Source organism: Dunckerocampus dactyliophorus, chromosome 8 (assembly GCF_027744805.1).
Source record: "Dunckerocampus dactyliophorus isolate RoL2022-P2 chromosome 8, RoL_Ddac_1.1, whole genome shotgun sequence".
NCBI classification, from domain to species: domain Eukaryota; kingdom Metazoa; phylum Chordata; class Actinopteri; order Syngnathiformes; family Syngnathidae; genus Dunckerocampus; species Dunckerocampus dactyliophorus.
In genome coordinates this window covers 9242936-9267153 of record NC_072826.1, presented here as the reverse complement: position 1 = coordinate 9267153, position 24218 = coordinate 9242936, and the positions used below count along the sequence as shown (strand labels likewise).

Here is a 24218-nt window from a genome sequence, read left to right as displayed (position 1 = left end):
CGCGAGATGTGCTCCGCGTCCGGAAGGCTGCCGAGATGTCAGATGACCATCCGTGGTATTTGTTAACGCAGCTCGTCAGAGATGTCTCGAGATATTGAACAGTTTAGTGACCCATCTCATTTGTATGACACTATGTGAGTCATACGTTGACATTTTTACCACGTATAGTCACCTTCAGTCGGACAAGGGAATTCGAGTCTTCTGTGAAGGTATTTATTTCGTAGGATTACGTACTTGATTAGCGTCACTACGTTTGGACTATTTTCACTTTTGTTTCCGTACTAACAAAACCAGTGGTTTCCCGTCGGTATCATCACATTCATAACCCCTCGTGTATCTATGGATGTTTAAAGACCGTTTTGAAGGGATTTATGTCACTTTGCAAAGTACACTGACATTGGTCAATAGGATAGCTAGCAACGTCGGCTAACAGGTAACGTTCCCTGAAAAGGTGTTGTGTTAAAACTCAGCGAATGCAGCAACAGTTGGACTCACTGTTTGTAAAATGATTGTAACTTTGAGCGTACTATTAGTGAAGCTTTTGGAACGGCTCCGTGTCGTGTAAATTTCGTACACACATTAATATACATAACTTATAGAGACTACTTCATATTAAGAAACATGCAGTTGAAATGGCAGGGGTGGTGTCACTACGCGGAACACCAACCACCGGCGTGGGGTAAGAATACTACACCAACTAAACATAACAAATAAACAGACGCATGGGGGCAACTATAATACCTGGAATGATAAACAAGTTACCGTAGCATTAAACCCATATTAACCGCAGGAAGTACTCCCAGTGATGCTGCAAAAGATATTTTTTCTTTTTACGTTTGTAACTCTCACGTTTCTTATATACTCTGTCACCAGAGTCGTTACATGTTTGTCTTAAAGCCGATACAGTATTGTGACGTACCTGCCAGGTACAAGATATGTTCATGCATGTGTTTTGGTCACAATGTCGAAATTGCATGGTGTTCTTATGCTCTGGGGTAACCAGCGTGATAGTCCTCGTTGTATTTATATTGTTTTAAATGTGGCTTTCTAGTAGAATTTCTAGCATTTTACAACCAATTTCTAGTTGTCTCAGATCTTAAAGAAATTAAGATTTTGTCATTTCTTTCCCTGCCTTCCCAAACCCCTCTCCCAGGAGGAAAAACATGCTAGCCACAGTGACTGCTGTGGTTAGGTTTGCTCAATACAATGGCAGCGTCACATCCACATCACTGGAGAACACATCCGCATTCCCTACCTGGCTTCCTGATTCGGAAGCCAACATCAGCAAGCCTCACAAATGTCTCCAAGTTCTTTATGAGGATGTTGGTGACTCCAGGTAATTGCCAGTAACGGGAAGGTGAAACAAAATCAAATGTCCTGACAATGCCAGTCATGTTTGTCTTCAAATTCTCACCTTTTTCCTAGGGTGCGCTTCTGGGACCTTCTCCTTCTTGTGCCTAATGTGGCCTTCTTTGTTTTCCTGATGTGGAAGCTGCCTTCAGCCAGGGCCAAGATTCGACTCACCTCAAGCCCTATCTTCATCACCTTTTACCTGCTGGTAGGACTATTTATTTATTTATTCATTCATTCATTCATTCATTCATTCATTCATTCATTCATTCAATCAATCAACAGTAAATTTGAATGAGTCGTGAAACGGTCAGTTACTTTACAGTGGCTGCTGTCTTTTGCTCATATTCCCTTTCGATTGGTGTGTCCTAACAATATAATGTACCGTGCAGACTCTTAACGCATTTCATTCTACATGATATCTGCCTCTTTAGGCCTTCAAAGGTCACACGTCGCGCTGTTTCAAGAACATGTTGCTCTTACTTGATGGCAAAGTATTTCTAACGTCTCCCAACATGTTTGTGTATTTCTCAGGTATTTGTTGTAGCAGCAGTCGGAATCACCCGGGCCATTGTATCAATGACTGTCAGTTCATCCAGCTCTGCCACCATTATTGACAAAGTAAGCAAGTTTAAATCGAAGTTGCTTTGAACACTAACCCACCACAAGATCGGGCATGCCTACGCTGGCCAATTACATCCAATAGTTTTAGCTATACCGAGACAGCCAAAATACTAGAAACCGCTGTCAGTATGATGCATTCCAGTTCTGCGCTGCTGCAAGCTGTAACATAATATTGCAATATAATATTATAATATGTTATTTTGACTAAGTGTCTTTATATGTGGAAATATCAATATTCTCATCATTATCAATAGTTAACATTAGTATAAAAAATTGATTTATTCTACTAACCAACCACCAATTAATGCCTTACCTCTAATAGAGACCTTGTACTCTCTGCAGTTATGTAAATAAACAAATCTGGCCACTATATGAGGAAATGCAATATATATGATCAAAACAGGATGAGGTGTTTGTCCCATAACCACAAAAATGCAAAGAAAAAAATACACTCATTGGCACTTACTGTGCATTATCTGTCGACATGTTAGAGTGGAACGTTGCAGTTTTTACAACATGTTTTTTCTTCCCCCAACAATCTCTTGAAAAACTGAACTGTTCTAATATGAATTAGAAGCAGCCGCTACGATATACACAGTCACTTGTTTTATGAAATACTCAGCAGAGAGCCTGATGTCAGCCTCAGCATGACTTTGTAAGGCCAATGCATAAAATGAAAAAAGGCATAGTTGACATTGTTCACATACCAGATGGATCCATGTACACTACTGTGAGCAGTGAAACGGTTGCACTGGAAAGTACTGGTTATGTAATTCTTGAAAAAGTTAAACACATGATGTTTTCTCACTTACAGTATATTTGTTTTGTCACAGTGGGATCTCCTGATCTTTGCTGTCCCATGATTATTTTTTTTTTTTTTCTTACTTAGGTCTTATGGGAAATCTCCCGCTTCTTCTTATTGGCAATTGAACTCAGCGTTGTCATTCTTGGACTGGCTTTCGGTTAGTTAATAGTTTGTTTTTATAGTACATATCTTAACACACATTTTTTCCCCCAAAACGTTCAAAAGCAGTTTTCCTTTCACATGTATCAGGTCACCTGGAGAGCAAATCCAGTATAAAGCGCGTTCTGGCTATCACTGCTGTGCTTGCACTGGCATACTCCATCACACAGGTAATTTCAGAAGCGCAAGAAATGACATTGTTAAATGACACATACATTTTATTTTCCTCATAAGCAAAAATAATCAAATGTACAAGAACTTAAAAACTTTGACCTTTTATAGGGCGCTTTAGAGATCCTGTACCCTGACAGTCACCTGTCCGCTGAGGACTTCAACATCTACGGCCATGGAGGACGACACTTCTGGTTGGCCAGCTCCTCCTTTTTCTTCTTGGTTAGTAACCAGTGGTACCATTAGTTAAAAAGGGAAAAAACACATAATTCTTGATACTTTACTGACAATGTATTTTACAGGTGTACTCTCTGATTGTGATCTTGCCTAAAACGCCAGTGAGGGAGAGGATATCTCTGCCATGTAAGTTTTAATACATATAGTAGAAATTAGACATTATACTTGAATATACAACTGTGCTACATCATATCGACAACTATCTCTAACATTATGGGTACTGTACCTCTTTTCGTTAAGTATGAACTGGACTTTCTACACTCAAAAGATGTGACGCTATGCTATTTAAATTACGATACTTTTGCATCAGCTTAATGTTGTTTTTAACTAATAAAGTGAAGTAACTTCAGTCAGTGTTTTATTTATTTTTTACTGCGTAGAAGTGCAATATTGCTACAGTGTATGTTTCCTCTATCCAGCTAAGAGGAGTTTCTATATGTATGCTGCCATCTTGTCGTTACTGAACTTAATCCAAGGCCTGGGAAGTGCTCTTCTGTGTGCAGACATTATTGAGGGACTCTGGTCAGTATACTAATATTACTACTACTACTAACAATTGATACATACAGTGGAACTGGTACTGTAGTTGTACAAATCGGATACATTTTAAATGGTCTTCTTTAGCGGAAGTGTATACTCTGTCTATATTTTACTTGTGTATCGTAACTGAAGTTGCTGCTAATTACAGTTGAATCATAAGTCTTTGTGTCCTTGTGAACCAGCTGTGTGGATGTCACCACCTTCCTGTACTTCTCTGCTTTTGCGCCACTCATATATGTCACATTCCTCAAAGGATTCTTTGGGTATGTAAGGAAAAATCACTGAAATGAAAGGTGTTCCATTGTTTAATTCAAATTAATTTAAGCCCTCTTATCCCTTTCCCTTCGCAGCTCCGAACCCAAGATCCTGTTTTCCTACAAGTCACAGGTGGACGAGCCAGATGACACTGACGTCAATCTACCACCGACAGTTGCTGCAACTCTTGGTCGTAAGGAGCTCACTGACCAGGGCCTGTACTATTCCTCCACCCAGTTTGATGGGTCTGGTCCCAGCAGTACAGGAATGGTTGGCGCATACCTAGATGATGTTGCTTCCGGACCCTATGGGTCCAGCAGCATCAACAGCATCGAAGCTGATCGGTGGAGACCTATTAACGTCTAATTTCCTTTTTTGGGGGAAGCGTCATGCATTTGGACTTGAACGTGTGTAAAAATGGTGTTTGACCAAAGTAGTTTGACTCACAGAAATAGGTAAAGTTGGTTCTTTTAGGAGACCGGGTGGATGAGTGTTGACGTGGACGAGGGAGGAGGGAACTTTTTCTCTCCATCAACGTGGAGGGCTGTGATTATCAACCGCTTTTATAACACTGTTTCCAGCGCGTACTGCTGCTGTATTCCACATTCAAGCTGCTGGAACACGTCTTCTCTCATTCTGCTTGTCAACAGCAATCACTTTGTCCTCAGTGAGGAAAATTTTTTTCATTTCAAGAGCCCAAGTCTTTAAGTCTTAACATGATTTTAGAGACAATTATCATCTGTACATTCCCACTGAACTGTTTCAGTACATTGCTACCGCGTATTGCCCTTTGTTGTCATGTCCCGATATACAAGGCAAGGTTTTGTGCTGTCGACTGGTACATTTTATATTTTGAACTAATTGCTGATGTGTTAACAAGTAAAAATGTTGGTGTTCTGTGTTGCAGTGTAAAATGAAAGTCAGCTGAACAGATTCACCACTCGTAGCGACTCGCCACTGAGCGATGCTCAAATTCTCAATCATGGTCTTAATCCTTTTTTCTTCTATTTATTTTGAAACCTGACATTCCTACTTGTACATGATGTACAGATCTAATGAAAGTATAAATATCGGTCAATCAGTTTTAATGTCTTACTGATGCCAAACTTCTTCCTTTATTCAAGCTGGAAATGAATCAGCTATTTTGTCTAAGATGGGTAATTATGAGTCATAGCAAAAACTTATCATGGATTGGTGTGTTTGCTTGGAAAGTGTTTGTGTTGTGCAAGATCAGTGCATTAAACCATAACCTGTATGTGGAAGGCATACCACAAGATTATGTTCGATGAATTTATTATGGAGCAACAACCCACAGCATTCTTAATTATACTTTATAGTGTTTTATATTCAGCTGAACAGTGTTGTATGACTAAGAGACTGGGAAGTCAGCTTTTAGTGTTGCACATTATTTCTCATCTTTTGACATGTGTGAAGAATTTTGTGTTTATCTGTTTATTTGATTACAAGTATTAATTCCCTGATGTATATGTGTATATATATATATATAATACACACACACACATATATGTGTGTGTGTGTGTATATATATATATATATATATACATACACATACACACACAGAATAAAAATCAGAATTCATGAACTGCTAATGTTTTTTTAAAATATCTTGTTTTCATAGTAATGCTGTGGAAGATATTGAGACATTTTCGGAAACAACTTTAAATAGAATACGATGTTTAATTAAAATAAACACATGCTTTGTGCTTTACAATACTGTGCTAGTATCAGACTGAAGCTGGACTACATTTCCCATCGACCACTTCTACTAAACACGTATAACGTCAGCATTTCTTTCATACAACCAATCAGCTTTAAGAATACTGCACAGTCACAGTGACCTTGATTGGACCGTTTTGATCAGCGGTCTCGGCCGGCGAGTCCAGCCTGCTGTCAAACAAATGTCTCACTGCCAGAAAACGAAGCTGAATTAAATCTAAAAACACCCAGGTGGGACAGACAACGTTTTCGACATGGGAGGGAATGGCAGTGCGGCGAGGAAAGTGTCATTCGGACTGGACGAAGAGGAGAAGGTCACGGTTATTGAAGGAGTGAAGGTAACTGTTAACGTTATTTCGTTTAAGTCGTCTTTTTGTTAGCCCGCACTTAACGGTCAGCTACGCTATTGAACTGATGTTAATAACTGTTGATCAGCTACGTTACTCATGTTAATAATAACTGTTGGCCAGTGGGCGTCCTCACTTGAACTTACTCATAGGCACACAAACACCCCTTTACTGACACGCATGACATTGTAATTGACACCACTACTGTGTCTAGTTTACAATGTAATGAAAGTAAAGTGGACATTAGAGGTGGGCCGATCGATCCAAATTAAGACATTACTGATACAAGGATGTATTGGATATTGGATCGATACTCGCGTGAAGCGATTGATACCTTTTAGTTATATTCCATGTTTATGTTCACAAATACTGTATATGTGTGTTTTTGTGGTCTTGTTAAAATATATTGTATATATTCATGTATTTTATCAATTGTTTACAAACTCAGGGAATACGTCCTGGGACTGTACATGTCAACATTTGCATTATAAATGTATGAAAATGTTGGGAAAAAAATAAGGGAAATTGCATCTTTACCTACTTCCTCCCTAATATTGTGTAGCCATTATTGTGCTAGATGAGCGTATATTACCTCACATATTGGTTTTCTAGCTTTCAGAGGATGTTCTCAGGCGAATGAGGGACGCCCAGGGGTCCGGCAGCTCCAAGAAACCGCTGTCTCAGCAAGACAGCCACAAAACATCAAGTATGTTGCCTTCAAAGATATGAACTTTACTACATTTGTTCATTTGTTGTTCTTTCTAGTGTATTACTTGTATAATAGGAAGAACTATTATATTCCTGGTATGTTTTGTTTTCCAGGTTTAAAATCACCCAGAGCCTCTACCACAGAAGTACAAGAGGAAATCCGTAGAAAGTGAGTGCTGTTGTCACCGTTTTAATTTAATGTAAATTGTGTGGAATCTTGATACTTGTGAAGTTGATGGATGAAGAAGAACATTGGCTAATGAACATTTATTCCATGACATCAGTTGTGCTTGGGGCTCATATGCTATCTTGGGCCACTGGAGTTGTGACCTGCTCTCATTAAAATAACTTCCCATAATTCAGATCTGTAATTACCTGAAAACAATGTGTCGCTCTATGGTTTTAATTTTTGCCCCCTCCCGATACCTCAAATATCAGTCAGATATCCTCATATGCTATCTTGGGCCACTGGAGTTGTGACCTGCTCTCATTAAAATAACTTCCCATAATTCAGATCTGTAATTACCTGAAAACAATGTGTCGCTCTATGGTTTTAATTTTTGCCCCCTCCCGATACCTCAAATATCAGTCAGATATCCTTTAAAAATCTTTAGTGTTCCTGCATTTATGTAGAACAATAATCAAGTAGTTAATAAAACTTGACATTTACCTTGCACTACTCTTATCTCTCTGATTTCAGTTTTGAGAACCAGCAGGCCTTGGTGGAGGAGCAATTGGCCAGACTTGCTCAGAGAGAGAGAGAGACTGCAGCCACCGTGGGGTTGGATGACCTGAGCCCCTCGCTCATCATTGAGAAAGGGAAGGCTTGGGAAGAGCACGAAAAGGCTAAGATGCTGGTGAGTCGCACTGTCTGTAACATAATATTGAGGAGGGCTCGTGCTCCCCAATGAGTTTGACTTACGCTGCTAAATAGCCCCAAAACTTAAATACTGCAGACAAAACTACCGACACTTTCAAAACATGTCTTTAAAAAACTGTTTTATTTAACAGTACGGCTTCACTTATACATTAGTAATAAAACTTCTGAAGACACTTTACATATCTTCATATGCTTTTAAGGCAACGTTCTAAAATCGGTAGAGTGGACATTTTTATGTTTGCTCCAACTCTTTTGTTGACCAACAGCACCCTCTGCTGTTTAGACTTTTAATGACAATTTTAGAAATTGACTTATTATTCATTTTTCATAGATGTTGATTTCCATTTATGTAATGAATATATATCATCATTGAAAATATGTTATATATGTGTTTTTTAAATATTTCAAATGTAGCAACTGAAAAAATAAACAAAAAAGATGAAAACAATATATGCATTAGTGTATATACAGGTATACAGTATACACACAATTGGTTAATTGTTGTCAGGAACAGTACCCTTGCAAGGGTGTAAAGCTGGTCCAGTGTTCTGCGACCGGGACGAAAACCACATTGCACCTCCTGCAGCTGAGGTTCGACTAACGGTCGTACCCTTCTCTCCAGCACCCTGGAATAGACGGTGAGCGTGAGGAGTGTGATCCCCCTATAGTTGGAAAACACCCTCCGCTCACCCTTCTTGAAAAGGTAGACCACCACCCCGGTCTGCCAATTCAGGGGAACTGTTCCCGACTGTTGAAGAGACGTGTCAACCAAGACAGTTCCTCAACATCCAGAGCCTTGAGGAACTCAGGGCGAAACCCGTCCACACCCGAAGCTTTGCCACTGGGGAGTGTTTTGACTACTCCAGATACCTCAGCCACGGTGATGGAACTGTCCACGTTCTTGTCCTCAGACTGTGCTTTCTCTATGGAAGGTATGTCAGTGAGATTTAGAAGGGCCTCAATATATTCCATCCACTGTCCTACTATATCCTCAGTCGAGTCAGCAGGCTTCCGTCAGTGTGGACCGAGCACTGCTTCCCCTTTCTGAGGGGTCGGACGGTTTGCCAGAACCTCTTTGAGGCCGACCAAAAGTCGTGCTCCATTGCCTCACCGAACTCCTCCCAATAAGTTTATCAGAGTCACCAGGTGGGGTGCTCTACAGCACCCCTCTGATAGACGCCAAGAAGGCTGTGTACACTGAACTGCCGTTTGGTGCGTACCCCCAAACGGCAGTCAGGACCCTTTCACCAACCCGAAGGCTTAGGGAAGTGACCCTCTCGTTCTCCGGGGATGACTCCAACATGGAGGCACCGAGCCAGGGGACTATTAATAAGCCCACACCAGCTCGACACCTCTCCCCTACAGCAACTCCAGAGTAGAACAAAGTCCAGCCCCTCTCGAGGAGTTTGGTTCCAGAACCTAAACTGTGGGTCGTGGTGAGTCCAATTACTGTATGCCTGGTTGGAATGTCTCAACCTCCCGCACAACCTTGGGCTCCTTGCCCACCAGAGAAGTGACATATCATGTCCCAAGAACCAGATTTAGCCGCCAAAGACCAGGTCGCCCAGGCGCCCACCCTCGATCACCACACAAAGCACATAGCACCGGACCCTTATGCTTGACCTGGCGGGTGGTGGGTCTATGGGGGAGAAATACCGTGTGGCTTCTTCGGGCTGGACCCGGCTGGGCGAAAATGATTACATTTTGAATGGGACAACTTTAGTGGCACTGGACTGTGGAGTGTCCCATTGTAAATAAGAATAAGATGTCAGATTTATGCGGTCAAATCCACAATATATTCACAACATTGATTAGTGTACTGTAGTAGTATTTATACTTTACTTTACTTGTACACAGTGGAAAACAGTGTTGCCTTTGCAGTTGAACTAGATTTTGATATCTCACATTAACACTTGGAACGGAGAATTACATCGCTGCTTATGTTTGTAAATATTTTCATTGCAAAGCATACTGCCTTTTTAAATGTGCTCTGTGAATAAATGTAACTTAATTGGACTAACAAAATCATTGTTTTAATCTGAACAATGGTCAAAGATTTCTCTCCACCATTTTAATTAAGCGAGCACAACGGTCATAAACAACACCGTACAAGTGTAAACTATGCTCTTGGTAGTTCTCTGCAATAAGTGGTGAATTATTCCAAACCTGTTCACCTAATGTATAATAAGTTCTAGAAGAAAGCACCCTGCCTCGTTAACAGTCTGTGGAGATTGCACCGTTCGTCCTGTAGTTGTACAAGCTACCTCATGACTGACATCCCTAAATAGACGACATGTTACAACAACACCGAACTCCTCTCTTCACTTCCATTAACACCTCCCGTGTTTGCTGTCCTCCCGCAACTATTCTCTCCCTCTCAGAGGTGTCATTCTTTCTGCAAATAAAATTTAATTAGCATTCAGCATTGAAACGACTCTCACAAATACGGTAGGCCTATACAGGAAAAGACGCAAATAACACGCATCTGTTTTACAGTTCCTGACAGGTTGATAAGAGTTGTTAGTCCCCCTTGTTATGAACCTTGTGGTTCGTAATTATTTTTTGTACTGCATGCATATGTTGGATGTGAAGTTCATTTTTTAATCTATCGATGGAATTTTGTTATTTAAAGTGATAGCAAAATTAAAAGGGAAATTCTACCCACTTAAATACGTACATTTCTGTCTTCTCTGCTGCTCTACGAGTTACATAAATGGAAAGGAACATTCAGAATTAGTTAATTTGACTAAATCTTGCAGAAATATTTCCTGCTTGGTGTTCATTTAAATAAATAAATGAGTAATAACTGCTGTAAATCCCACCCTCACAATCGTCTGTTACAGTGATCCCTCGTTTATCTCGGTCATTTGGTTCAGATCAGAACATGAAAAGTGAATTTCCGCAAAGTAGGTTTCCTTATTTATAAATTAAATATTTTTGTAGTTAGATCATAGAAAACATGTTTGCTGCCTTCGAAATATGGTTTATAACATTATTAGATCCCTCTAGACATGTAATAACACCCATACTCACATTTACACACATTGTACCCAATATAGTAGACATAATAACAGAAAATAAGCCATTTCAGACATTTATACTGTAAGACTTATATATATCCTATATATATATATATATATATATACTTATATACTTATGTAAATGTGTCCCGGTGCTAGGAGAGCTGAGTGGCGGTTGGACAGGAAGTAATGTCGGGGGTTTAGAGTTGAGTTTTAGCTTGGCAAGGGTTACGGCCGCAACAGTATCCTGTGTTTTTAATGAAGGATTTATATTAGGGATTCTTGTGCCTGTTGTGAGATCATTCAAACCTGCAATCAAAGCCCGTTGTTCAGGCTATCAGGCCTGGCGCTTGTGTGTCTCACCAAACATTACAGTAACATTACTGACATCTAGTGACCAGTGTAGAATACCACTACTTTGAATACTTCTTCTGAATGCTTTAATGTGTTCCCAAACTTTTGGAGGGGAGTGCATATTTGTATTTTATTTCATTTAGCCATTTTTATGCTTGAAAATGATTAATTTAGGCAAAAAATACATAAAATGTGCTTCAATGTACATATTTTTTCAATGTATATATATTTTTTTAAAAACCACGATAGAGTGAAGACACAAAATTTAAAACGCGAATTGGCGAGGGATGACTGGATTTGCGTGATCACATCTTTTGCCACTTCTCTTCGTCATTACCAGCTAAAATATACCCATTCAACAAATGAAAAATGGTGTCAAAGCGTGTGAATAGTTTTAAGTATAACTCCAAGAAGTGTCTTTTAATAATGACCCTTTTTATAACAGCTTTACTCTGACATGTAAGAGTTGCAATTCATTGCAGGAGAAAGATCTGTGATATAGCTGTAAACATTAATGAAATGTTGCATAATGCAAACAAGGCAAAAAGCCAAAACATCCTTGAAATTGCAGCATGTTTACAGACGTTTAAAAAAAAAAAAAGATGTCAGGTCTGAGATGAAGTTTGTGATGAGACGTGACATGCCCATTTGGTCATCCTGTACCTTCTCTCTCGCTCATCCTATTTTCTTTTAACACACACGTAAGCCATACTGTTGTGTGGGCAGTTGACAAAAATTGCATACTGTCATACTTCTGTCACACGGTGTTAAGTTGCTAAATATCAGTGTCACTCAGCTTATTTTTAGTTGTTGGAAACAGCTTTGTATAGATGGGGGTGGAAATGAATTGGCTGTGCAGTCAAACACATCTCATCCCAACATTTAGCAAAAAGTTACATTATGAGGGGTCACTGCATGGCTGTTAATGATGTGTTGCCTTACATAGACACTAGATGGCATTGTTGAAACGTTATAGTCATAAAGGGGTTGGGAACTTGCGCTGCCCAGCAACATGTGCTACTTGACAATGCCTTATCCCCGGCGTTCATTTCTCCCCATCTTCGGCTCATCTTTTCATTTGTCCTTTGCCAACCTGTCCTTGTGTCCTTGTCTTTGAGCCATGCCTGAGATCAAAGCATTTAACACTGTCCAAAAGAAAGATGATAAAACGCTGGGTGAAAGCATAGAGATGACGCCACACATTTGAAAAGTCTTAGGTTTGCTGCAATGCACAAACACAAGAAAAGCATACTTGAGTGCAGCTGGTTACACTGAAATTTTTCAATAATGAGTGCATATTCATGCAAACCAACAAACTAGAATTATCTGGCATAAATAGTCACCATCTCATGCACTGAACCAGACTGTTTTGTCTGCTTCGATTACTTCAGCTGCAGTGAGGGTTCATTCTCTTGTACCAGATGGATGTGTTCCTTCAACCGTGCTCAGACAATCTCAGAAATATCTGTGGATATGTTTTTTTTCTCTTGGTTGAATATGATGTCTGATTTGAATCTGGGTTGGACACTCTGTGTGAGATTCCTCCCACAGTCCATGCAAGTTAGCAGTGACCGGTTTAGCTATGGGCCACATGGGTAATTGCCCAGGGCAGCATTCTCGATGGGGGGCTGCAAGGATAAGGAGCGTGAGGGGTGGGGGGAATTCATATTTATATTGGTCACTGCTCATTTGCTCATGGTATGTGTGTCAGATGAGTGCCTTCTACATGCGGGAAACAGGCGCCCCTTTACTGCTCACATGAAGTGGACTTAACTAAACAGTCTCAAACATGGTATGGCGTGCCTGAGCTGCACAGAAAACGGTCAGAGTTGAACTTGAACTTGCTTTAAGGAAGTGCTCTGTTAACTTTTGCTAATAGCAGCTTTGCAAACACTCATGTACACAGCATAAACGAACAGAGGGTCATCAACACGAACCACAGTCTCGGGAGAGATAGTGAGAGTGAGATGAGAACATGAGCATGTTGGAGAAGTGTGCACATGGGCTTCCCAGTTTTGTGCTCATCTCACCGTGAGTGTGATAGTTTGATTGGATGACCTTACTTGATAGGTAATGCAATATAACCAGTGTTCCATTGAAGCTAGAACCGCCAATACATGTTGGAGATTGGAGATTCCAAATTTTCTGGTGACCTGTCCAGGATGTACCCCTCCTCTCACCCAAAGTCAGCTGGGAGTGGCTCCATCTTGCTCCGGACCATGAACAGGATAAGTGGTAGAATGATGATGAATACCCATAATAGGCAGTATGTTTTTGTGTTGTTGTTGTTTTTAATTTCAGTGTCAAAAGTTGTAACCAAAATAACCATCCTTACCATAGCACATTTTAGCCTGCTGTTGTCAAGCACAGCAGTTTGGGACTTAACACTCCATTTGGTTGATTGGTATTCTGTGTGATGGGAATAATATAGAAAGAATACTGTGTTATTAAGTATACCTTGGTCTTTGGAGAATGGTTGATGGAATGGATAGAGATCATAAAGCTACAGTATTTGTAGTTTTATTGGGTCACGTTTTTGTTGCATTCATTTGCAAGTTACACTTGGCCATACTGGAATAATGTCACTACTTACATACTGTAGCTGTCACAGCTATTTCCATCTGCATACCCCATGGTAGGAAAAAACACCAGTTCAGATTAAGGATGGGCTTTTGACATAATTCCCAAGATTGTTTAAAACCGCTGATTAGAGATGTTCAATAATATCGGGTGACTAACATTATCGGACGATATTGGCATAAAAATTAAATATTGGTTCATATCAGTATTTTTTTTCTCCTGATAATTATACAGTATCTGTGCGTGAGTGGTCATGTTGTACTCCACACAGCAACAAGCTCTCAGAATGTTTGCAGTCTGCAATTATTTCCAAGTTTTGCCTTTGGATTGTAAACATGCAATTTGCATTGACTGTTAAGCGATGTGAGGAGGGAGTAAGGCGTCTTCCTTTAATACATATATTCTAATATCACATCTCAGCAAGAATCACTGAGTTGCACACAACGAGCGTACCTTCAGCAAAATAATAAGCGATCGGAGACGTGCTGAATGTGCCCACTTTATAATTTCACTGATTGTAGTAGACCAGAGTACTAGACAGAATACTTTACACTTTACTTTGTTCTTATACAGATGTTTGCGCCACGTAGAAATGTGAAGCTTTCCAAATGGAATCGTTGCCATCATTATTTAGTTGGATTCTTATTGGTGAATTTATTACGACAAACCTGTCCTTGTTGATCGTAGGAGAACATGTTATTTTAGTTGACTATTAGTCATAATTCTTTCATGACTATTATGTTGAGGCAAAATGTTTAAAATAAATACGGCATTTTTTAACTTTTATTGCATATCACAGCATTTGTCTTATTTGTCCAGTTTATTCGGGAAATGCCTAAATTAGCATCATAGTAAAGGAAGCATAATGTGTTCATTCATTACACATGTGACCTGACATTAGCTTGAGGGAAGAGCTGCTACCTATACCAAGATTAATTGATATTGGAAGAGGAAATTAGTGCTGGACAGTATTGTTATATTGGATATCTGTAAGAAATGCCAATATCCAGCATTTTTACTGTTCACGTTATTTCAGTATTATTCTATTTTTTTTTTACATTTTGTGTGTTTTTCAGCGTGTATACAGTAGAAATATTTATTTCAAGAATGGTCATTTTTACAACAAGCAGTGATGACATTGTTACAAAAAATCGAAGGCTGATGAATGCCCAAATGAATTGTACCATAATGGTTGATTGCATGGACTGACGTCTTACCCCTCTTCCACAAACTAGTCGACAAAACTAGACTTAAAGGGATAGTTGGGATTTTTTGACATGAAGTTGTCTGGCATCCCCATCAGCAGTATAATGTATCAACAGTGACTTACCCCCCCCCACTTTGTTCCGTGAGCGGAGTTCATGGTCGGATTTTGGTGAGGAGGAACATAGTTCCGGTTACTTGCTGGGGTCTCTTAAGTTAAGAGTTTGGCACCTCAAAACAATATGCATTCAAAAGAGTATACATTGCATCACAAAACCGTTGCTAACAAAATGTCAGACCTCTTAGTCGCTCGGTGTTATTTTCTCTCCGTTTGTATCACGACGCATTCTCGCCTGTCCATTGTTGTGTATGTGTTCCGCAGTGGAGGAAGACAAACAAAGTGGGGGGTAAGTGACTGTTGATACACTACACTGCTGATGGGGATGTCACACAACTTCATGTCAAACAATCTGAACTAACCCTTTAATTAACAGTGCCACTGTTGGCCTTTGCCTCAATTCAACTATCAATTCCACGCAATCAATCAGTTAATCAATCTGATGGTTATTATCCCTATTTCTAGTTCACATTTGACCCTGAACCCAACTGAACTCTACTGCGTGGTGGGAATGTGGCTGTACATGCTAACACAAAGGGATGGCACAGTATATTTCCACACTTGGGCAGGGTAATAAATGCATTAATTTTGCCTTTATAGAGAGAACATAGCAGCGTCATATAGTAAGCAGTGTCTGGAACGGCAAGCACTTGGAAGCATCTGGCAAGAGGGCTCAAAGAGTGGCTCCGTCAGGGATGGGCTATCTAGCACGCTATACCGTATAATAGATTTGGATGGCTGAATCTGACAGGCATTCAGCTAGATACCCTGTGTTGCTTGTTAGTAAAGACGGCGCCAGAGATTGAGGTACACATTTAGGACATTGCCATTCACAGTAATGGTGCTGTTTAACACTGTGTAGGGACGTTTGCACGCACACATAAAATTTAACAGTAATCCAGACACATTCACACATGGTTAAATCGTTTGTTATCATCTCTTTTAATCACCGGTGTGACATTTTTTCATCATGTTAATGCCGCTAAGCCCTTTGTACACGCACACACTCTATCACATGCTATTTGCTGACGAGGAGAGTCCTCACCGGCTGACGAGATTTCGATCGGTGCGGCACTGTGACGAGGAGGGAGCGCCCCGGCACAAATCTTGTCGGCTCAAAGGACAAACGCGTAGGAGTGGAATACATCTCCCATCAGTAAGCGGTGGTGATGTAATGAGACAGCAGGGCAAGACCTATTGTTCAGATGAAAAATAATGTTTCCCAGAAGCTTGCACGCAAATTGCCATGGTGCCATGCAATGTTGCATACCAGAACACCCATTAAAAGTTAAGTAATATGAGTATTTTAATCATTTTTTGCTTCATCTACCTACATTTTAGATTTAGCCCATGCTGTTTTTCTTTACCAAATAGCGGTCAAGTCGTTAGAGTGCACAATCAAGCCAGCAAATGTAGGCGACTACCCTGGTTGGTGGTCTGGGATGTGAGATCATGTCTTGTGTGTCTTTCTAGTCACCACAGCCTGCTTGTGGCTTTCAGTGGCTTCACCCTAACACATCACAGTTTGACCGTCTGTTGCTGTTTATAGTCTATAAGTTAGCACAGCGAAAGCCATTTGAAATTCATGAGTTGGAGGAGTGGAGTTGTAACAACTATAATTTTGCACAACAGCCCTTTGTGTAGAAATGATAAGTCGTAATGAATGGAAAAGGCAGCGTTCCTGCAGTTTTTGTTTTTCTCATCGGTCACTGTCTGATTCTATACTATAATTGTTTTTGTTGTGTTTCCTTTAATTTCCAACGTCTGAGTTTTTCTAAAAAAAAATCAATAAATAATAGTCTAATAGAAAAGTACTTCCAAAAATACACTTCTCTCATAATTTTTTTCAGAATAGTCATATCAAACACTGTTCAAGTAATGGTTTTTTTTGGACAAAAAAATGTCTTAAAATGCCCCCCCCCCATAACTCAATTTCACTCATAGCCAGTTTGAATGACATTTTGGAATCATCGATGTCTTTTTCAGTATTTAGTACTTAATCACACGTGTTGACTGCGGAATTATGTGTACATCCTGTATACAGTAGACGAAGAACACAGTAGGGAAAATAATTAAAAAGCCAAAGCAGGGTTTGACATCACAAACTGTGCTGCCAGTGACATTCTCCTGGCTAATCATCATTCCGGCCATTTTTCCTCATCTGTGCTTCCCTGACTCCCCAGTAGAGAACCAAACCAAAATCTCCCCAATGTAAACATTTATTCAAATGTAACATTTGCATAATTCAGTATTTAGATAATAGATTTGTCACCATGTGAGCTAGCGTTGGGGAGGAAAACATCCAATCTTGTATCCCTCTCATTGCCTCTCTCTCGCTCTTTCTCTCTCTCTCTCTCACACACACACACACACACACACACACACACACACACACACACACACACACACACACACACACACACACAGAAACAAACACACACATTGGGTTGGGAAACTGCACAAGTTTGTTGACACGAGAGTGCATCCAGTGACTCTGATGTTGCAACCTTAGCAAAACAGAAAGTGCATCCATTAACTTGCCCTCATCTGTAAGACGTTAGAAAATAATGTATACTGTATGTCCCTTTCTCAGTTATTGATAGAGCGTCCATCTCATGTTGTGTGAATTTGCCCTCATCATTACAAAAGCATTACCATTAGGTAAGGAAAATGAATAGCACTGGGTAGAGGCTAAGCCTCACAAATCTAAAATGCTCATTTGGCTCAGCATTTGTTGTAATTGTACTGTAGTAAACAACCAACCAGAAAATATACCAGAATTCAACATGTTTAAGATTAGCAGAATATTCACAAATAAATCAACAAATGCCCACATCTACTCTGGCTGGGCCAGAAATTTCCACCGTTGAGTAATCGGGTGGTAATGACAAATAGTAAATGAACAAAATGTAATCTAATGAAAAAGCAAACAAAATTTAATAATTGTTTCCCCTTCTCGTATCAGACAAATGTCTTTAAATATTTGCCATGTCCTCTCAGAAACCTTTCCTGTCAAAAAACAGACATATATGCAGTATCAGTTCTGTCTATGGATTAATCCACTGCTCTGGACATGACATCAGCTTTCTTTGGGTCTTTTAACTGCATTTCAAACACAATCTGCAGTATGGATTTCCTGATCCACATTTTTTGGCTTCCAATCCGATCTGATTTTTTTGGAAACTAATCATTTGACATGGTTGTAGATCAATTTGTGGTATGATTTAGAATATGTCTTTTTTTTTTTTTTTACAAACTCTCTTCAACACAACAGTAATTTATTGACGGTCCCTAGTATAAACAGCCAGCGGTTAGAGCAGCATTTCCGTTGCGAGCTCCCCGCACAATGGCACACCAGTCCAGGCACAGTGAGGGGGAACTACCTCTCGAGCTACGGAGCTGATCTTCAAAATTCAGCGGATCGGCAGCCAATCCCGATGTTGAAGATCGGTCGGGACATCCCTAATCTGTAGCAAGAATTTCAACCCACCAAATGAATGTTTGAAGTGTCTGACCGGGGTACGTTTTTAAGTGCTACTGTCACACCCGCTTTAATTTTGTTGTCATTTATCACCTCCTGTGATGGCTGGTGACCAGTCCAGGGTGTACCCCACCTCTTGCCCGAAGTCAGCTGCGGATAGGCTCCAGCATACCCTCGCGACCTTAGTGAGGATAAGCGGCATAGAAAAAGGACGGATTTATCACCTTGTCTATGACGGCCAGCATACATTCTTTCACAGTTTCAGTTTTGTTCTTTGATAAAACCCCAGAAACATGAAGGGAAGTTGGTGTTGCTAGCAAACTCTGCAGTTACGCTGCCCTATTCTGAAAACTACTCACTTTCACAACACAGCAGCGCATTGTAGGTTGACTGTTGCTAGGCTATGCAGCGTGTTGCATTCATGGTCATACACTACGGCGGGAATTTTCACAGAAATGGTCTGAGGGCTCATGAAATAAATTTTTTCTCAGGTTTGTTTTGCTGTTCTGGATGACCCACATTCTAGGCCACTTGGGCATGACTGCTGGGCCACATGTGGCCCAACGGCCGCTAATTGAATTGGACTGGCGTAGACAGTGACACAGATGCCTCACACATATCCTGGCTGTGTGCATTTACATTTAATACAATGGTAATTTTATGAGGCATGGCAACATTAAAGTCACATTCTGCTCCATTCTGTCCCCTCTGGTTCCATGTGTACAGCTGGACTGGGAGCACTTTGTGTGTGTGGCCAACGTGTGGTAGTGCTGTACTCGTCTAATTTTTCCTCTTATTTGCTTTTTTTGTTATAAGTATTGTAAGCAAAGCAGGTATATAAACAAGATCATTAACCCAGACCTTTTTAATTTCTTTTTATTGCATTATATGGTAAGACCTGCATAACAGTTCTTGAAGAATAGTTCTCAGGCCAGTGGCATTGTGCCTGTACAAAATGAAGTGATGCACAGTGTATACAGAATATGTAAGTCGATACAAAGATACAAAGCGCTGTGGACGTTCAATCACCAGCAACTGTCTTGGGGCTTGTTAGCTGTGTATGCACATAGATGGTAATAGCACAGGGATTTTTTTTTTATTGCTAGATGTTTGGCCTTTTAGCTATACAGTTGATCCATAAATTAGTTCAATAGTCAACACTGGCTTTACTTGCCTCCATTTAACAGGTGTGTTGTAAGGGCAACATATTGAGTATCAAGTCTGGGCTGTTTATTTGATCCTGTTAACTTTGTATTACTTGAATTTTACTTGTCTCTAAAGTATGCAGACTTAAAAGGATAGGATTGTTCTCCCACATGTGAGGGTTTAGTTCAAAGCTGATTATCAAAGAGAAGCAAGACAGAAGGTTAAACGTGGTGGGGTTGTAGGTGGTTGACATGCTGCAAAGCCAGACTCAGACCCACAACATCTTGCGTGTGTGGGTGGTAATGGAACCGATTTGCCAACGAGATGGCCACATTAAGAATTAATGTGACAAATTATTTTGTTCTTTTATTAACGTGGCATTATGTGTGCATGTATGTGTGCATGCAATGAAGATTCAGTGTAAAATTTTGGAAGGTTAGACAGACATCAGATATCTGGAAACCAAGTATAACATGTTGCTGTTTGACATAAGAAGAGGACTTCTGAGGACTTCTGATGTCTTCTGATTTGCTGTGTAGTTTGAGATAATATGTCACACCTTGCTGTGACAATACTGGTATGTTTTGGTCATTGTTGACTGTTACTCTGTTTATGGTGCATTTACTTATGCTGATGTCTTGCACTCAGACCCTGGTCCCTCCTGCCTGGGGCGGAGCTGTGGGATGTGCTGCAGCTGCTCATCAATTAACTAACCTACTTATACTCACCTGTTGCTGTTTTCGGCACTCAGCTATTCCTCTGGATCACTATGCTACACCACGCTTCCAAGGTCATCTCCCGAGCAGTTCTGCTACATGTCCCGTAGCTCCTTCAAGCCTGGTACAGTTATTCCCTTTTTGTCACGGTGCCCTTTTGATTTTTCTTATCGCACCGTTGTTTTTTGTTCTTACTGGTAACAGAGACTATTAAAGCCTGTCCTACAACTTCTTTTGTCTTTTGCATCTGGGGATCCATTATATACTGTTTTCCTGCGCACTCCGCGTCACATAATATTTCTTATGTGCTACAGAAGCATCTCGACTTTTCCTAATTAACTTAACTTTCTAAACTTTCTTACAAGGGAAAACAAGCTATTATTAAGAAGTAAAAACAATAAAACACTCTTAGCACTGAATGCAAAGGGGACTCTTGTCAAAGATGTGCTTCATCCATCTCAAAGATAAAAGTTAACCACTTTCAAACATAAAATCTGTGTTCTCTCATCACCTTAGCCATTTCCGGCTTCATGTTTACTTCTTCCTCAACTTTTAATGTATAATCCCTTGTTCATCGCAGTTAGTTGGTTCCAGACCCAACTTTGATCAGTGAATTTCTGGGAAATATGATTCCTTATTTAGAAATCTAATATTTTTTGTAGTTAGAGCACAGAAAACCTGCTTACAATCTTTGAAATATATGTTTTTAACATTAGTAGAGCCCTCTAGACACCAAATAACACCCCTATAGTTACCTTTACACTCATATTACCCAATATAGTAGATAAAATAAAAGTACATGCTCGTGCTTGTGTGTGTTGCTATAAATTTGTTTAATGTGATGTAGGGGGCTCAGAGTTGACTTTCCGCTTGCAGAGTGTTATGGCCACAACCGTAGCTCGTGGTTTTTTTTTAGGGATTACTGTGCCTGCTGTGAGCCTTTTGTTCCAGCGATCAAGTCTGGTGCTTGTGTGGCTCACCAAACATTACACATTAACATTACTGACACCTAGTGATCACTGTAGAATACTACATCGTTGTCTTTGAATGTGTCTTCTGATTGCCTGATATTTGTATTTTAGCTCATTTAGCCATTTTTATGCTTGAAAATGCTTAAATTAGGCAAAAAAGACCAAATATTTGTTTAAATATACATACTGTATGTTTTGACTAATAATAGGCCGTATTCATCCACCAAACATGATGTATTAATGAATGGATTTTTGAAAAACCATGAGAGTGAAGCACGAAGTAGCGAGGGACAACTGTACCTCTCTTTCATGCTCCCTTGTCTCTTTTTTTTCCACCATTTCTATCATCCCAATGCCTTCCCTTTGCTGTCTCACTCAATGCTGTTCCTTCTTTCTCTCCTAGCCTGCCGATTTAGATGCCTGGGTAAGCAACATTGCCATTGCTGGTGTCGCTCTCTTTTTTTAATCTCACCTTTTCTTGTTCTTTCCCTCTACCACTTTCTGTCGCTCACTCTCTCTCATGCGCACAGACACCCACACACACACTCTATTCAAATGTCATGTTTTCATTGTGCATTAAAGCGAGGCTGTAAGTGTGTTTCCACCACCATTCCACACAACAACACTTTGGGAGGTATTCAGCCAGAAAATTGCACATCATCTGTGCTGCTGGCAGAGGTGATTTTACACACATACACACACGGCCCTTGAGCATCAAACAGCCGCTGCGGTAAGAAAAAAAAAAGTGCAGTGAGCAGCACAGGATGAGGATTTGCAGATGTGTTCTTTAGGGATGCATATGCCTGTTAAGTTAGGATAAGACTGGATTACAATAAGTGTAATGTCAATCTGGATGTGCTTGTATTCACCCTATCAGCAAAGAGCAGATAAATCAGTAAAAAGCACCTTCTCTCCATGTGAATGTATATCACAATTGCCATGTAGAGTGCACACACCAGTTACTGTTGTCATTTATTATAAACATTTTAAGTTTTATTACAATATTCTGTACACTTGTTGCCACATTGGTTCCCCCATCATCTTCTTTGTTTACATCCAGTTTGTTCAGGAATGGCAGAGTATGCATGATTACCATATTAATACACAGCTTTACAGATGAGTAGTGGACATTTTAATTCTGAATGTTTATGCCATTAAAATCACACAGTCATGATTAATTGGTTTAAAATGAAGACTATTTTTAACCATGTAACATAAATAAAATACAGAGGATAGGTAAAATAAGTATCTATAGGCCATATGGTGCTGTGTGAGTTTTCATGTAAATGTAAAAATATACTTTAGCAGTGTCTTTCTGGCATTTCTTCTAACACCCATAGCTCCATGTTCTCTCTCTGTGTATGTTGTATCCAACAATCCTAAATCAGTGTTTATCCTTGTGTGTTGTAGCTTCATATAGAAAAAGACAGATTAAAATGCCCCTGTGAATGCACAACTCTGTCTTTAGTCAGACTTATGCCTGTGTTTCACAGAGAACAATAATGACCCTCTATTTTGCTCCACTTGCATGCTGCTATGCCATGGCCTAAAACAACAGCTCTTTCCTCAGCCATCATGCTGCCTGTCAAAGCTGGGCTCAGCGACCATGTTAAAGCATTCCATCTCATCTTAACGGCAACATCACCCTGACAGCTTTTGCTGCCACTGCTACATGTCGAGCGAGTAGTTTTGTAAGTTCTGTAACATTCAATACATGCACATATTCACTCATATTTATTCATTTCATATTGAGAGAGCTACACAATACAGCTGTAGGATCAACATTTGTGAGGTCAGAAGTCACCGTTGGTAGACGAGAGGGCCTATCTTGCATTCCTCTGTTTTACTTTATCCCAAATGTATTAGATGGGTTGAGGGCAGGGCTATAGAGTTCTTCTGAGATAAAGTCATCCAAGCAAACCATCATTGCACTTGATGTACATGTAACTAAGGAATCTAGCCCATGTGAGTTATAATTTAATATAAGTCTGTCCGAAAACTGATCTTCATATATAGTGTATGTGGTACACACAAGATATAAAACAGCAAGAGCTATGCCTTAGGAAAGTATAGTATCTATTATGACATTAATTGTAACATATTGCAACGAGAAACATTTTCTAAAAGAAAGTTGGATTTGGTAAAATACCTTAGAACTTGCAGGCATACTACTGTACTTTTTGGGCTTGGGATTTTTTTGTCAGGTAAAATATAATATGTATATATAAATTGTGGTAGCATGTAAGGAGTTTGAGATTTAAAATATCATTTCTTTTAGTAGGTGAGAGGGATTTTTCAAAGAAATAATGCATTGTGTGGTGTAATTTTAAGCCTAGGTCACAACCGGTCGTATGGGCTCCTACGACCGGTCTACGTGCAAACAAATGCAAGAAATGCACGGAGAGTGCTCGTGTGGCGTGTTGATTTTCGAGCCGTAGCCTGGCTGTAGACCGGCTGCAGAGGCTCTTTGTCATGTCAAACAAACTCTACGGGCGCTTACTTTTATTTCAAGTTGCAAGACAAACTTACGCACTTCGTACGTCTTTGTGCGTCATCCGTATGGCCAACGTGTGTCTTTCGTATGTTTTGCTGGTTTCAGGTTTGGGCAAAATGTAAATCTTTTTGTACGTCGCACTTGCGGACTATGTGTGTTTTGCGCCACACATGCAGCCCACACAGGTAATTAGTGCGGCCAACGCATGTCGAGATCTTACTCTTTCACGGTCATCACGACTATGTTCTCCACGAACAAAACGAAATGCAGAGATCTGGGGAACGGCAAAAATCGCACGGCCAAAAAGTCGTACGTCCGTTTG

General features: G+C 40.0%; 2 protein-coding genes across 6 annotated transcripts in view; both read left to right on the top strand.

Annotated features, from left to right (window-relative positions):
* Nucleotides 1–42: 42 nt before the first annotated feature.
* tpra1 (transmembrane protein, adipocyte asscociated 1) lies at nucleotides 43–5417 on the top strand. 2 transcript variants are annotated; one of them, XM_054785769.1, is made up of 11 exons: nucleotides 43–209; nucleotides 1154–1336; nucleotides 1426–1558; nucleotides 1885–1971; nucleotides 2864–2936; nucleotides 3029–3108; nucleotides 3221–3331; nucleotides 3412–3472; nucleotides 3766–3868; nucleotides 4069–4149; nucleotides 4237–5417. In XM_054785769.1, the coding sequence occupies exons 2-11, from the start codon at nucleotides 1164–1166 to the stop codon at nucleotides 4505–4507; spliced, it is 1173 nt and encodes a 390-aa protein (XP_054641744.1). In that variant the 5' UTR covers nucleotides 43–209; nucleotides 1154–1163; the 3' UTR covers nucleotides 4508–5417. The 2 variants fall into 2 exon arrangements, with proteins under 2 accessions (XP_054641744.1, XP_054641745.1); XM_054785770.1 differs by lacking the exon at nucleotides 43–209 and adding an exon at nucleotides 274–433.
* Nucleotides 5418–5999: 582 nt separating this feature from the next.
* Nucleotides 6000–24218, top strand: part of LOC129186917 (MICOS complex subunit mic25-b-like) — a 55737-nt gene continuing 37518 nt past the window's right edge. For 3 of the 4 annotated variants that reach the window (XM_054785659.1, XM_054785656.1, XM_054785657.1), the window contains exons 1-5: nucleotides 6000–6216; nucleotides 6838–6931; nucleotides 7048–7102; nucleotides 7634–7790; nucleotides 21806–21826. In XM_054785659.1, coding sequence (XP_054641634.1) covers nucleotides 6133–6216; nucleotides 6838–6931; nucleotides 7048–7102; nucleotides 7634–7790; nucleotides 21806–21826 — 411 coding nt within the window. In that variant the 5' untranslated portion in view covers nucleotides 6000–6132. The remainder of the gene's footprint in view (nucleotides 6217–6837; nucleotides 6932–7047; nucleotides 7103–7633; nucleotides 7791–21805; nucleotides 21827–24218) is intronic. The other variant, XM_054785658.1, reaches the window with a different exon arrangement.